Source organism: Chrysochloris asiatica, unplaced genomic scaffold (assembly GCF_000296735.1).
Source record: "Chrysochloris asiatica unplaced genomic scaffold, ChrAsi1.0 scaffold00060, whole genome shotgun sequence".
In the NCBI taxonomy this organism is placed as follows: domain Eukaryota; kingdom Metazoa; phylum Chordata; class Mammalia; order Afrosoricida; family Chrysochloridae; genus Chrysochloris; species Chrysochloris asiatica.
Window position 1 is genome coordinate 3,799,810 of NW_006408578.1, and position 16,408 is coordinate 3,816,217.

General features: G+C 37.7%; 1 protein-coding gene across 1 annotated transcript in view; it reads left to right on the forward strand.

The window, feature by feature from the left end:
• Positions 1 to 16,408, forward strand: part of RANBP9 (RAN binding protein 9) — a 98,043-nt gene that overhangs the window by 71,571 nt on the left and 10,064 nt on the right. Inside the window, exons 8-12 of the mRNA XM_006864078.1 lie at positions 1,802 to 1,910; positions 3,031 to 3,221; positions 4,957 to 5,101; positions 10,596 to 10,717; positions 12,395 to 12,546. Of these exons, the coding sequence (XP_006864140.1) occupies positions 1,802 to 1,910; positions 3,031 to 3,221; positions 4,957 to 5,101; positions 10,596 to 10,717; positions 12,395 to 12,546 (719 nt within the window). The remainder of the gene's footprint in view (positions 1 to 1,801; positions 1,911 to 3,030; positions 3,222 to 4,956; positions 5,102 to 10,595; positions 10,718 to 12,394; positions 12,547 to 16,408) is intronic.

A 16,408-nucleotide genomic window follows, 5' to 3' on the forward strand; every position in this document is an offset into this window, starting at 1 on the left:
AATAGCAATTAAGGAAATTTGTAAAACAAAACTAGACCAGTCTTACAAGAAATACTAAAGAATTTCTTTGGACCAAGAACCAACATCAGACAGCAGCCTGAAAGTAAGACACATGTGAACATCACTTGGAGCTTCCAAATGGAGAAGAATTTGAAACTATATTAAGATAGAACAGACTGTTTTAAACTTAGGAAGATAACGGTAGATTTCAGCGTGGTCACAAAGAAAATTAATAAACTAATCAACAGCAGTGGAAAAATGGGGGAGGGGAGACATAAACAAAAAGAACTCAGCCAGAAAAGTATATAGAGTAAAGGATCATCAACACTATACATACACACACACAAAAAAAAGATGTCAACAAAATTAAGAGCTATGCATCCATGTTTTTTGTAAATGGATTAAATTCACCAGTCAAGAAACAAGAGTAGCAGAATGGATAAGAAAAGAGGACCTGCCAATGTGCTGCCTTTAAGAGATGCACCTTTGATACAGAGATTAAAAATAAGTTGAAAATTAAAGGAAGAAAAAGTATATATCAAGCAAAAAAGAGGAGGAGTAGTAATATTAATCTCTGGTAAAATAAATTTTCAGGCAAAATCAGCATAAGAGATAAGGAAGGATATTACATAATGATTAAAAAGTCAGTCCAATGAGGACATGACTATGACAGGTTCATTCATAACAGGTACATTCAGTGAAAGGACTCCAAAATATATAAAACATTTTAAGAGAACTGAAAAAAGAAATAGACAATTCCACAATAATAGTACTCCTATTTTGGAGCTAGAAATCCAGCAAAGTTTTGGAAGATCTAAAAACACAATCAACCAACTTGATGTCATAGACTTATACTGAGCACTCTACACAACAACAGTACAATATGCATTCCTTTCCATCACACGTCAGTCTCCAGAACAGTCCATATGTTAGTCCAGAAACCAAGCATCAGTAGATTAGAATATGTTGAAATAATATAAAGCATCTTCTCTGATCAGAACACTATAAAATCTGAAATCAGTAACAGGAAGAACAAGGAGGGGGAAATCAAATGCATGGCAACTACATAGCACCCTGCTTAAAACCACAGGGTAATAGAGGAAATGAAAAAAGAAGTAAAATATTCCTAGGATCAAAAGAGAATAAAAATACAACATACCAAAATATAGCCAAAGCAGTGCTCAAAGGCCAATTTATAGCACTAAACATACACATCAAAAAGGAAGAAAGCAGCTCTTAACACATGGTGGGTGGGGGGCTATAATCCCCAGTAAAAAGGAAGTAATAAAGATTAGAGCTAAAAGGAATGAAACAGAAGAGAAAAGCAGTAGAATTGCAATAGAAGGCTTGGACAGAGTAGGAGGAAATGTAGAGCAAAATTCAAAATCATAAAACTGCCAGGCTTACTGATCTGACAGAGACTGGCGGAATCCACCAGCCCTTAGACCCTTCAAATCTGAAACGGAGCCCACTCCCAGGAACACACTTCTGCCAAACAGCAGACGGGCCTATAAACAAAACAATAACACCCTTGAGGAACATTCTCCTTAGAACAATGAACCATATGTGATTAAAATAAAGTTGAAGAGACAGAAAGTGTCAGGAAACAAGAGTGAACAAAAATAGGAACCCAGGAAGGCGGTGGGCATAGTGCTGTTAACATTGAGGGAATTACAGCTAATGTCATGGAAAAAAGGTTGTGTACATTTTTGAATGGGAAACTAATTTGCTTTGTCACCTTTCACACAAACCACAGTAAATGTTTAAAAAAATAAAACTGTTGCTTTCTTTCTCTAAATAGGAATTCAGAAATTGGTGTTAGCAGGAAGAATGGGAGAAGCCATTGAAACAACACAACAGTTATACCCAAGTTTACTTGAAAGAAATCCTAATCTCCTTTTTACATTAAAGTGAGTTTGCTTACTACAATGTCATACCTATTGTTGTTATGTGCCATGAAGTCGGTTCCGGCTCATAGCAACGCTGTACAGGGTTTCTGAGGCTGTAAATCTTTATAGGAGCAGAAAGCCTCATCTTTCTCCCATTGCATATGTATTTATATAGATAAATTGTATAACCAAAATTTTATGTTTAAGTAGTTTTATTTTTTGTATCTTGTTTACAGTGTTTGTTGTTAAGTGTCGTCGAATCAGTTCCGACTCATAGCAACCCTGTATAGCGTTTCTGCCAACCTTGTAGTTCAAACCACCCTGGAGGTTGAGTGCTTATTGTATCACACCAATATTGTAATATAGTTCGTTTAAGTGGCAGATTAAAAAGACTTGTTTTAAGTATTGTAAGTAGATGGCATGACATCTTTTCCTGTGGTTGTTCTTTATCATTCTGTATGTATGTATAAAAGTAGAAGGTCTTATTTGGATAATGCACAGCTATTATTCACACTAAAGATTTTATAGTAAGTCTGTGTGGCTTTTTTAATGGTTTCAAATGAGTCTCTTTTCTTTGAAAAATCAGTTGTTATTAAGCTTAAGGTTTCAATTTTAAGCAACAAAAACCCTTTATAAACTAAATAACAATATATATATATATTTTAAACTTTAGAGTGAAAGTTAAAATGAAGCCTCTTTTTAGTTAAGAGGTTGGAAATGTGAAGCAGAGTTGAAAAATAGAGGAAATAAAGCTATTTGGTTTTTATCATATGTACATCATGTTTTTATGTATTTCTTGATCTACTACTGAGTATGAATATTTTGTTTAGATTCTTTTTAGCTCTAAAAATTTAAGTCCACTTTAATTTTCGTATTTACAGCTACACACAATGTTTCATTTTCCCTAGTAAATCTTGATTAAGAAACTAAAATTTATAGTATCTTTTGCATTATACTCTGATTTTTATGAGAAATTCAAAAATTTATTTGCATCAATACAAGATATGAAACCATATTTAGCATTTTAAACTTAATATTTGAGAACAAACGTACAAATTCCTAAACTATTTCAGAAAACTCTTCCTAAGTACAGAAGCCATTTGAAGGTTGTGTCTGCATGACTTTTTCTTTTCTTTTTTAGAGTGCGTCAGTTTATAGAGATGGTGAACGGTACAGATAGTGAAGTACGGTGTTTGGGAGGCCGAAGTCCAAAATCTCAAGACAGTTATCCTGTTAGTCCGCGACCTTTTAGTAGTCCAAGTATGAGCCCTAGCCATGGAATGAATATTCACAATTTAGCATCAGGCAAAGGAAGTACTGCACATTTTTCTGGTGAGATTCAGTCTTTCCACCTAATGTTCAAATTATTACCCTTCTTACAATTTAAAAACCAAATAAAAATCAAGGTATTTTCTGGATGGCTATCTTGCTCTTACAATGAATTAGATGAAAGACAGTAGGTGGAGCAGATCCCTGTGCCACCAGCACAGACAGTAACTTAAAGAACATCTGCTTCTGGAAACTGACAATTAGAAGATCTTCATAAATGAAAGTCAATGCTCAAAACAAATTAGATGATAGATACATGATGGTGATAATCATTGTGTGTTTTCATAAAGTGGAAATGTAAAGGTGGTGTTTCTGGCACTAAAAAGCAGATCTAGCTGGCTGCCTGTATGGCTCTCTTCTTTCCAAATGAAGCTTCAGGCCAGAGTTCACACTCTGCCCTGTTCATTGTCTCTGATCCTGGTCTAGGCTCACCAGCCTCTCTGGTTTTTGGTTTTCCCTTTCTTAAAATCCACTCGTTTTTTGGATTTTGTGACATCAGTTTTACAGGTTTATTTCAGCTTCTTCTCAGTCTTTGCTTGTATCCTTAATTCTGTTTTTCCATAGGAGTTATCCTTGTGTATGTTGAACTGTGTTCAGTGGACGCCAGATGATGGCTCCTTTCCTTTCATAGAGTAACACCTTTGCTTTTCTCAGTCTGGCTAGACTCCTTTTGTGTTACCGCCTCTTCGCTTACATCATCATCCTGCACATGCAGGTGACCCTCTGTCCCCTTAGCCACCACCTCTTTTGAATATCATACTCCTAGAGGCTCAGATTGTCCAAACAACTCCTCATCTTTGTGCAAAGCATATGTTCTTGAATTCTCCCCATCTTAGCTACATTACTGCCCATCCAGTCACCTAAAGCCAAAAAACCTGGGAGTGTTGCAGTCTTTTAACTTCACTCTAACTCATCCACATCTCATCAGACTCTGTTGTGTAATTCATATCTCTTCACTGCCATAGCCCAAGACTATCACCATTTCTTGACTGGGTGATTGCACTAACCACCTAACTTCTCTGGATCTCTAGTTTGTTCCCTTTCAAACCTTATTCCATGCTATGCCTGAGTAATCTTTTAAAAACTCAAATCTGAGCATTTCACACTGCTGATTACTGTCTTTTAATGAGTTTGCCACAAGCCTGAGTGAAATTCAGAGTCGTTTAACATAAAAAGTCTCATCCTCTTGCACCTCAGTAATGCCAGACTCTCTTCCACCAGTGGAGGTGCCCTGTTATTGCTTCTCTGCCTTCAGATGTTATTTCTTTTACGTGAACTGTGCCTTTTCTCTTTTCTTGCCTCATGGTTTGGTTTTAATACTCTACATATGTGTGCCTTGTTGCTTGGGGCTAGTTTGCAGCCCTTCTAAAAAGAACAGTGTGATTGTTAGCTTTAATTAAGTAAATCATTGATCCTTAGCTTTGTGATCCTGAACACATTTTTTGAGCCTCATTGTGTTCATTGGTAGCATGGGGGTAATGGCCATAGGGATTGACTGTGAGCCTCAGAGCTAATCCTCCAGTCAGTTTCAAAGGCGCTCACAGGGAAGTATACATAAATGTCCTTTCAAGGAGGGACTTACTTATTTGCTGTTTAAGTTACTCCATTGATGTCCCTAAGTTGTGAAAGTGTTGAATAATAATTAAAAAAAAATGCCTAGGCAATATTTTTAGTCAAAGTATTAATGGAGTATTTGTTGTTTCTATTTCCATATGGTGTCTTTGTCTTCTTTTTTAAGGTTTTGAAGGTTGTAGTAATGGTGTAATATCAAATAAAGCACATCCAGCATATTGCCATAGTAAACATCAGTCATCTAATTTGAATGTACCAGAACTGAACAGTATAAATATGTCGAGATCACAGCAAGTTAATAACTTCACCAGGTAAGTGATTTCCTTAGCATTTCCATTAATGTAAACATCCTAATTATAGGGATCATTATTGTTAATAATTTTTAAAAAGAAATTAAATGATATGGTTTATAGTGAGTGGGGTCTGGAAGTTTTCAAGTCTCCAGAGAATCAAAGAACTGGAAATAAGTTCCCAGAGCTTGTCTGTCTCCCAGCATGCACATGTGCTGTTTTTTTCACTCCTTCCTCTGCTTTTGTATACCCTTCCCACTAACGGGGTTATAGAGATAAATTCAGTGCTTTATGCATTCCTGTCTTCCTGCCAACCACAGATCATATGCAGGGGATCTCACATAAGTGCCATTTGTTAGGTTTTCTAGTTAAGTCTCATAGTATATTCATCCTCTATGTGGCACTGCGTTAATGTGCTGTACTAGACTGCAAGGTCAGTTTGCAACACAAGGCTGAGGGTTCAAGCTCATCAGCTGCTCCTCAAAATCCTATACAGGGTCGCTATGAGTCCAAACCAACTCCATGGCACTTCACAACAAATGTCAACATAATAAGATATGTACAACTGTTCTTTTCTCTTTGTATGAGATTTTTTAGTGTAGATGCATAGAATGTTCCAAATAACTAACTTTACAAAGTTAGTTGGACAGTGAATAAGGAAGACCATAGAATAATTGATGCATGTGAGCTATAATGTTAAAGGAGAATATTAAAGGTACCATGAACTGCTAAAAGAACAAATCAATCTGTGTTGGAAGAAGTACAGCCAGAATGCTCCCTGGAAGCCAGGATGGCCAGACTCCATTTCTCATACTTAGGACACATTGTCAGGAGGGACCAATCCCTGGAAAAGGAAAGGATATCATGATGTGTGGTAAAGTGGAGAGTCAGAGAAAAAGAGGAAGATCCCAACGAGATAGACTGGCACAGTGGCAGCAGCAATGGGCTCAGGCGTAACTACGATTGTGAGGTGGGCTCAGGGCCAGGCAGCTTTTTGTTCTGTTGTGTATAGGGTTACTGTGAGTTGGTACTGACTCGATGGCACCTAACAACAACTTTACAAAGAAGCTCTTTTGAAAGTCTTTTTTTTTTTCTTAAAGTAATTCACATATAGCAGATGAAGTCACTGAGTTAACATATATAGAGGACTTACTGGGTACCACATGTTCTCCTTGGCATCTGCTATACAATGATGACTAGTCCGTAGTCTGTGACTTCAAAAAGTTATAAGCAAAGTGATACCTAACTCATTGCACTCCAACCTTTGTCATACTCAGGTTTTCATTTTCATGGACCCTGAAGGTTTGTGAAGTGTAATCATTTGAATTGAATATACCCATTCCTCACTTATTAGCATGGTTAGGTTCCAAGGACCAGGTCGTTATGTGAAAATCAGTGATAGTAAAAATGGAGGATAGACTACATCATTATATGTCTGCCAAATCACTGAGAATGATGGTCCAGTGAAGTTGACACACAACATTAACTACCACAGCTTTCACCTCGCACCTTGGCGTTCATTACGGTCAGATGGACATTGCTAATATGCAGAAAATAGTTGGATAGTAGAGTTTTCATTGTTCTCATACATGCAAAATGTTGGATAATGAGATCATCAAATAAGTGTGGAGTAGGTGTACTTGTCATATTGAGGTGGCTTGTGAGTTGCTACAATTCTGAAAGCTATGCCACCGGTATTTTAAATACTATCAGGGTCACCCATGATGGACAGGTTTCAGATGAGCTTCCAGATGATGACAGACTAGGAAGAAGGAGTGACGAATTACTTCCGAATATTTAGTCACTGAAAACCTTATGAATAGCAGAGAAACACTGTCAGATATAATTCTGGAAAATGAGCCCCTCAGGTTGGAAGACACTCAAAATGCAACTGGGGAAGAGCTGCCTCCTCAAAGTAGAGTCGACCGAGGTGATGCAAATGGAGTAAAGTCCGTGGGAGACAAGCCCAAGGGACCTTCATTTGCTGATGGGGCACAACTCAAAATGAAGAGAAACAGCTGTAAACATTACGTTAATAATCAGAACATGGAATGTATGAAGTATGAATCTAGGAAAATTGGAAATTATCAGAAATGAAATGGAACGCATAAACACCGATATCTTAGGCATTAGTGAGCTGACATGGACTGGTATTGGCCATTTTGAATTTGACAACCACATGGTTTACCATCCCGGGAATGACAAAGTGTTGAAGAGCAAAGATGTGAACTTGAGGACTAAGGTGCGCCTGACCCAAGCCATGGTATTTTCAGTAACTTTATATGCCTGCAAAAGCTAGACACTGAATAAGGAAGACCATAGAAGAATTGATGCCTTTGAGTTATGGTGTTGGAGGAGAATATTGAAAGTGCCATGGGCTGCCAAAAGAACCAACATCTGTGTTGGAAGAAGTGCAGCCAGAATGCTTCTTGGAGGCCAGGATGGCCAAACTCCGTCTGTCATACTTGGGACATACTGACAGGAGGGACCAGTCTCTGGAGAAGGATATCATGTTTAGTAAGGTGGAGGGTCAGAGAAACAGAGGAAGACCCCCAACGAGATGGATTGACAAAGTGGCAGCATCACTGGGCTCAAGGCAGTGTTTCGTTCTGTTGTGCATAGGGTTGCTAACAACAACAACGGGTGTACTAGTGTGCACAAACAAATTCTGGTGACTGAGTCTGCATCAGTATCTCAATTTGTTTCAGGTCTGATGAAATGATAACTTCATGTTCATAAAAATAATGTTGTTAAGTGTGGTCGAGTCAATTCGAACTCAGCAACCCTCTATAGGGTTTCCAAGGAGTGGCTGGTAAATTCGAACTGCTGACCTTGCAGTTCAAACCAACCTTGTGGTCGAGTGCTTATCTAACAGCACTAATTAATTTAATGGTAGTTTGGTCCTATAACATAATTTGATTGATTTTATACTGCATTTTTTTTTTGGAATATTTTAGTATGAAGTTTTCACATTGAAAGAGAATTACTTTATTGAAAGATGAAATGGAGGTAACCTTAATCATGGAGTCTTGATGGAAATATTCTGATAGAAGCATGTTGAAAATATATATTTGGAAATTAGTCCAAAACTTCAGGTTATCTACTATAAATGTCAAAAACCTACTGAATAGAGTTGTTTAAAAAAGGTTTAATGGGGATCCTCAAAAGTTGTATGTGATAATAGGAAAAGATGCCTTTTGCTGAGGAAGTCAGGAAAGTTTTTCAAATTAAAGATCATATATTAAAAGACATAAAATTAGAATATTTTAATAAAAATTCTGTATGGAAAACTTTATAGTATGTTAGTGCTTCATTGTTGTTAGAGAGTTCTGCCATTATATGCAGTAGGATTGTAGTCAGTATGTGGGTTTTTCTCTTAAATAAGATATTCATGGTAGGAAGTTGCCAAAGAGACTTATTACCTGAGTTCTGAGAAAGGGAGGGGCTGATGACACAGCATTCTCCTTTCTGCACTTAGAAGAGAAGAAAGTAAGCTTTTACTTAACCTTATATAGGCTTTAAACCGGAGTCTTGGTGTGGCACTGTGGGATAATGCACCAGACTGCAAAGTTGTTAGAATCTCAAGGTCAGCGGTTCAAGCTCACCAGTTGCTCCTTGGAAACGCTATACAGGGTCGCTATGGGTCAGAATGGACTCGATTGCATGTCTTAACAACAACAACATAGCCTTTAAACAGTAACTATATAACTTTTCATACAGTAACCATTATTGTATATTTGATAATGGCCTTCTTTATAACAAGACTAAAGTAGAGAAAGATGGTAGTAAGTATTAAAAAATGTTTTACAGATGTAAAGCCCAAAATCAAAAAAGTACATGAGTTTATTGTCATCATTATTAAAGATTCAGTAGCTCGTAACCTGTTACAGGGTGTGAGAATAGTTCCCAGGATTTCTGATGTTTTTCCATTATACCTCCCACCTTCTGAAGACCTCGTTTCCCTAACCTCCATCCTAACTTCTGCTCAAGCTGTAAAACTCATGTGTCACTCTTGCAGGATATGTTTCTTGATGTACATCCCCACCAACTAAGTTATATGTTGTGTCATTTCCTGTGCTTAATTTTCATCATAGTGTTTGTTGATTACTCTGGAATATAGTGACTTCATTAGTTTTTTTTATACACTATTAGCTGCTGGAGGGCAAAGATTGCTTTCTTGGTAGATCCTTAGCACCTTACCTGTCACATGCCACAGAGGCTCTTATATGCATATTGGTTGAATAAATGCCTCTCAAGTGCTACATGAAATTGTCAAAACAAGGTTTATGATTTTATTAAGATCATTAAGGATCTCTGTTAAACATTTTTAGGAGTTTGATTTTCTTACCAATTTTCAAATTTGTAAAAATGATAGACTATGTTTTTCTGACTACCCTAGTCTGGTCTAGAACCTGGAGTCATTGCCCATTTCTCCTTAGAGGCTTACAGATTCTATTACCAGAACTACATGCACACATCCACACACATACTTAGGGATTCCAGTGGTTCCCTCTGAGGGCATCAATGTCGAGAGTGTTTTGCTTGTCTGTATACAGTGCTTTGTTGTTGTTTCCTCCCCTCCATGAGTTTATATAGGTATAAACATTACCCCAAGTTATATATGTTCAGATGTAGTTATTGTCAAATAGCTGTTTATTCAGTAAGTGTGGAATGAATGAGAATTGGAAATTCCTAAGTGTCTAAAACAACCATTATTGAAATTAAAGTTGAGCAATATTTTGAAACTAGCCAATCAGACATCCTGAGAGAATTAATTAGTGTTGGGAGTCCTGGTGTGGCGTTGTGGGTTAATGTATCAGGCTGCAAAGCCATTTGAACTGCAAGGTCAGTGGTTCAAGCTCACCAGCTGTTCCTTGGAAACTCTATACAGGGTCTCTATGGGTCAGAACCGACTCGACGGCACTTCACAACAACAACATAATTAAATGATTTGGTTTTAAGATTATGGTTTACTGCTTTGAAAGGGAAATATAGTTTTAAGCAGTGAGAACAAAAGCCAAGGATTAAGACTTGGAAGGAAGGAAGTAGATTGACTATTAGGGCAGGAACTCGTGGGTCCCTTGAGTGAGATTCACTCGTTTTTTAGTGTGTGCTTTTCCCTTCCATGGTGGAAATGAATTCTGAGGAGAAATGCTGGGGCAGTAGTTGGTTAACAGAATGAAGTGCAGATCTGAGTTTGCAAAGTAATAGGACTGTTGAACTGAACCAGGACTTCTCCGTATGGATGTAAAGTCCTATAACCACTACAGTTGAGCACATGAACCTTTCTCTCCCTTATCTTTAGGTGTACACATTTACTACCAGTCAGCTACATACTTTGCTTTGAATACATTTGATGAGATTTAACTAAATATTTTTTCTGCAGATTGCTGTTGCCTTTTGAAGCCAGTTTGTAGAGAGATTATGCAGTAGAGTAATTTATTTTAAACTAAGTTTGCAAGTATGATATTTCTGAAATTAGGTTTTGTTTTTTGTTTTTGTTTTTTATTTTCAGTAATGATGTAGACATGGAAACAGATCACTACTCCAATGGAGTTGGAGAAACTTCATCCAATGGTTTCCTAAATGGTAGCTCCAAACATGACCATGAAATGGAAGATTGTGACACCGAAATGGGTCTGCAGTGATATTTCTTACATTTTTTTAATAAAAAAATGATGAGTATAAGTTTATGATTTTACTTGTACTGATTCACAGGTGATGAGCATCAGCCAAATGTATGTACCATAGGATTGACAGTAGTAAATGTTAACTTTTCTTAAACTTTGTCTTGGGAGAGTTGTGTGAGGGGAGAGTTACTGTTCTGTACGTTCTCAAGTTAAGTGCCAAGGTGTGTTCTTTCCTGTGCTCTCTGTCTGGGCTTAACTTCAGTGGTCTGAAATGCAGCAGCCCCAACTACTTAGTGTTGCGCCTTTAGGATCTTTGAAGGTTGGGCTTTGGAAACGTTTTTATCCTTATTTCACTAAGCCCACATGGGTAGAATTTATTTTATAATCAAACAAATTCTAATCAAATTCCTAAGATTCTTTAGTGTGAACATGTGTGACCATATGTAGCACACATTGCAGTTCGTATGTGTGAGCCTCCCCAACAACGTGGCTCAGTTATAGTAGCCTGCCTGATTTTACTGTGTTGACAAGTTGTTTAGTAACTTGTACCATACAGTTAGTTCAACCATCAGCAAACTTCCCATCCATTGGAGTGAAAATGATTTAAGGTTTTTATTGAAGGTGAAAATTATTGGAGGTTTATTGGTCAGCAACATTCAATTTCTTAGCATATTGTGGTTTTTGCAGATTGCTGTTGAGGTTGAAAGATAGTGAGATTTTTAGAGTGTAAGAAACTATAAATGCAAGACTGCTTTTACTATTTGCTGTATTGGTACCACATTGTTGAGGATTATGTGCTTCGATTACATAATTCACTTTTTCAAACAAGGAATTTGACTGAAAAGGCAGTCTAGCTTTACTTTATTACAAATCAGCAACTTGGTCTTTGAAAGAGTAACTTAAGCATAATGATCAAGAGCCAGCGTTCTAGAGCCAAATTTCAATTTTGATATTGCTTTGTGACCTTAGCAAGTTACTTAATTGCTCTTTGCCTCAGTTTCTTCATCTGTAAAGTGGGTATAATAGCATCCATATCAGAGGTCATTGTGAAAAGAATACTAGTTAACCTAAAGTAAGCTAATAGCACAAAGGAAGTACCTAATAAATGTGACCCTTTATCATCATTACTGGTTTATGTTGTTATTAATGATTTCTGTGGTTACATTGTTGATCAGTGATTGTTGTCAGTCAAGGTATCTACTATAAAATAATTTTCTAAAAGTAGTATAATTAATCCTTTTGATTTGTGCTATGTGGTGTCTTTTGTGTTTTTGTTAGAGCCATTTAGCCTCTGCTAGCTTTCTAGAATTACTTTATTTCATCTCTGTTCTGTCATTTAAGCAGCTGGAAAATCAATTACTTTTTTCCTTCTTCTATTTTTAATGTTGTTTAATGTGGCCTTAGAGAATTATGCCTAATTTTTCATGAAGTTTCTCCTGACAAACTGGGTGTACCCTAACACTGAAGCATTCCCATTTGACTCTCAACTGTATGGTAGGGATGGGTCCCTGCACTCTTGAGGCTAGTAACGTGCCAGATTAAATTGAACATTAATCTGCATCTTTAGATGAAAAATTCAGGGGTAACTACTAAATGCAGTATACAGAATATGTTATCAGCAGTCTGTTTCTTTATTGTACTCTCTGCAGTAAGGTAGTGAAATACTTGTTTGTTTTGCCTACAGAGGTTGACTCTAGTCAGTTAAGACGTCAGCTGTGTGGAGGAAGTCAAGCCGCCATAGAAAGAATGATCCACTTTGGAAGAGAGCTGCAAGCAATGAGTGAACAACTAAGGCGAGAATGTGGCAAGAACACAGTAAATAAGAAAATGCTGAAGGTACATTTTTCTCTCTTGAAAAATTACAATTACATCAAAGGAACTGAAACCTCTTGCTGGGAAAGTTAGACATGGGTTTCCTACCCCACTGATGGGGCTGTGCAGCTCTGACCCACTGCAAAGAGCATCGGACTTCATGGCAAGAATGTGACTTAAGTCTCAGCTTCATCACTTATGAGCATTGTGTGGCCTTTATCATGCTACTTTTTTTAGTCTTAGTTATATTTTTTCTACTGTAAACTTGGCAAAGTTATTAGGAGAAACAGAATGTGAATTTCCTGATAAAATTATAAGTTTGATATTTATTTATTTTAGTAAACATGTGTTTAGTGTTACAGCAAATTGAAGGGTATAGCACATGGTTTTCATTTTGATAGTGATTCCTGAATCTTCTCACAGTTTCTAGTAGTAACTAAGGTGGGAAGAGAGATGCATATATTATATTTAGGACCTCCCTGCCTAGGAAAATAACGATTTTAAATAAGCTATCAAAAAAGGTTACAGTGTGAATCTTATGTTAAATAAAAAAGTAGTGATAGTTTATGTAGCTTAAGCAAGTTTCCATACAGGAAGTCAAATAAGACATTCAAATACTGGGAAAGTTGCAGTCTCTATATGCTCTATAAAATCAAGAGTTCCTTCCTTTACATTTAAAAAAAATAATTTTTTTTCCCGCTAATGTTCTTAAGGAGCTCTGGTAGCATAGTGGTTATGAATCGGGCTGCGAACCTCAAGGTCAGCAGTTCGAAACTACCAGCTGTTCCGCGAGAGAAAGATGAGGCTTTCTGCTCCCGTAAAGATTTACAACCTCAGAAACCCTGTCCAGGGTCACTATGAGTCGGAATCAACTCCACAGCATATAACCACTACCACCACCACCACCACCACCACCACCAAATGTTCTTGATGTTTGAGCATGTTATTGTTTGAACCATCAAGTAAGTTCCCACTCAGAACAACCCTTTATGACAGAGTAGAACTGCCCTATAGGGCTTCCAAGGAAGTCCTGCTGTAGCCCTGTGGGTTAATATGCTGGAGTGCACAGTCCGTTTGAACCGAAAGGTCGGCGGTTCAGGCTCACCAGCCACTCCTCGATAATCCTATGCAGGATCACTATGAGTCAAACCAACTCAACGGCACTTAACAACAACAACAACCACCACAGTCTTTACGGGAGCAGATTGCTGGGTCTTTTCTCTGGTGGGGCCGCTGGCTGGCTTTAGATAGCCTTCCTGTGGGTTTTAGCAGCGGAATAGTTACCCAGTGTGTCCCCAAGGCTCCTTAATGTTGGGCACATAAATATTCAGTAAATGATTATTTAATTAGAATTGACTGATTTTTCCAGATTTGAAATTTTCAGTACCATACAACTTTGTAGCATCTTTTTTAGTATTAGGAGTGCTAAGAACAAATTTAATATATAGGTTTTGCTATCAAGTTAGTCTAGTTATCTGTTTAGGAAATTGAATATTCTTTACTAGGTACCAAGGATACCTTTTGGTATCTGGCTCCTTTAATATATAATGATTAAGGATCCCAAGAAGCTTATGTTTATATGGCTTATGTCAGCTGCTGTTTACCATATTAGAAAATAAAGCAAAAAGTATTAGTTCGTTTTAAACAATGAGTCCATTAAGTTAAATAACTTTTTTGTGACCAATAATTATCTTCCTTCACTTACCACACCCACACAAAAGTGAGAAGAGTAGCATTGCTTTACTTTGCCGATGTCTCTCGTGCCTGACTCACTAGAAGAAGCACTTCTCCTTCATAGAAGGGTGGGTTCTCATACATACGTCTGCAGTCATTCAGGCTGTTAGGGTTTCACACATCACGTGGCCTCTAGAAAAGCTGTACTGTAGAGTTGTGAGAAAATGAGCACTGTGGTGTTATGGAAAGAGACTTGACCTCACAGGCACCGGGAAGGATTTTGGACCCAGGTATGTGATTTATTTAGTCCTCTGAAAATATAAGAGTATACTCCATCAGCTTTATCGTGTCTTTGATTCAAATTTGCATGAAGCTCAGAAAATAGCATCTTACGGCCTATTCCCAAAGACATCACTTGATGTATTAGTAGATGAAGTTAAGATGTGCTTTTCCTTCTTTGGCTGTCTTTTGGTCTTCTGGACTTCAGAGAAAATGCCAGCTGCTTGAGATTTTCTTAGTATTTTGCTCTGCTTGTCTCTCATTTCCTGAACTTACACTGATGCAGACAGATGGAGTTATGGTGGATCACTAACCCATCTGATAAGTAGCCAGTGAACAAGACTGGAAGGAAAAGAGAAGCCAGGATTTGAGGGCAACTAGAGGAGAAAATTTATTGCTACAATTGAGAAGATTTTAAAATGCTTCCTCCTCTTTTTATTCATCATTACAGTACAATGTGATTATAGGTGCTTTTAAAAAATTGTTTTTGAAGTTGCATAAACTTCAGAATCATTTTGTTGCTGTTGCCAACTCATACCAATCCTATATAGGGTTTCTGAGAGTGACTGGTGTGTTTGAACTACCGACCTTGTAGTTAGCAGTCCAGTTCTTATTCTACAGCACCACATCAGAATCATATGTGTGTATATGTACATACATTTGTATATGTGTATATATACATGTACATAGAGATTAAGTTGAGGTTTAAGATAAGACCTGCCTAGTTTTAATTTCTTCATTGAAAGGTATTTTTTGTCTTTTGCTTCAGCTTAGCTGTGGAGAAGCAGGCACGATGGCAGACTATACGAGTGGCCCTTCTGTAGCAAAAATGGGTTCCTGCCCACTGTGGTTCTTTACATTTTTTCCTCAGTCTTCTTTTCCTGTTGTCTTTGCTTTTTATTCCACACCTGCCTAGGTCTGCCGGTGGCTCCCAGGAGAATTGCCTGGATTGGTTTATTCAGCAGCTATTAATTGACCTTCTGCTGTTTGTAGGCAGTGTGCGAAAGACAACCAGGAATGAGCAGTCCCAGCCTGCACAGGGCTTTTAATCTGGGAACTGAAGCACATATAGAAGCATATAGATTCCGTTTATTTAGAAATAGCTCCAGATTTTAAGGCCAGTTTGAGTACAGTTTGAAAATCTTCTCTAACTGGTGTCACATTGCCTTCAGAAGTTGTTTCCTTTGAGGTGATATTCATTCTTTTTTGGTTTGGTTTGGTTTTGCAATACATTTTCCAAAATAATAAAATAACCCAGAATACCAGTGTTTCCCAGACACACCGTTTTACGCCTCAACTTCCTTGTGCATACATTTCACCAATTTCTGTCAGCACTGTTAGAGGAGCCCTGGTAAGTGCCACAGTTAAAGGGGCTTGGCTACTAAATAAAAAGTCGGCAGTTCAAATCCACAAGTTGCTTTGCAGGAGCGAGAGAAAGCAGTCAATGTCTGTCAAGATATACAGCTCTGGAAACTCAGCTCATTCTCCTGTGTCCTGTTGGGTTTCTGTGAGTCAGAATTGACTCAGTGGCAGTGGGTTTGGGTTTTATTGCTGTATTATTGATTTACTTCATTCTCACATGCTGTAGGAGTCCTGGTGCTGGACTGCAAAGTCGGTTTGAACCTTAAGATTGGCGGTTAAAGTTCACCAGCTGCTCCTCGGAAACCTATGCAGGGTCACTGTGGGTCAGAACTCGCTTGGTGACTTTAAACAACAACAACAACAGCAATATGCTGTAGTGAATATACCTTTATACTTATATCTTTATGTTTCTCCCTAAAATTATCCCATTGGGGTAAATCCTTAGAATTATTGGGTTCTTACTACTTGTTGCTATTTTGCTTTCTAGAAACCTTCTACCCATTTACCAGCATTAACGGAGGGATGTACTAGTGTCACTACTACCTGTACCCTTAGTGGGCGCAACTGTTTT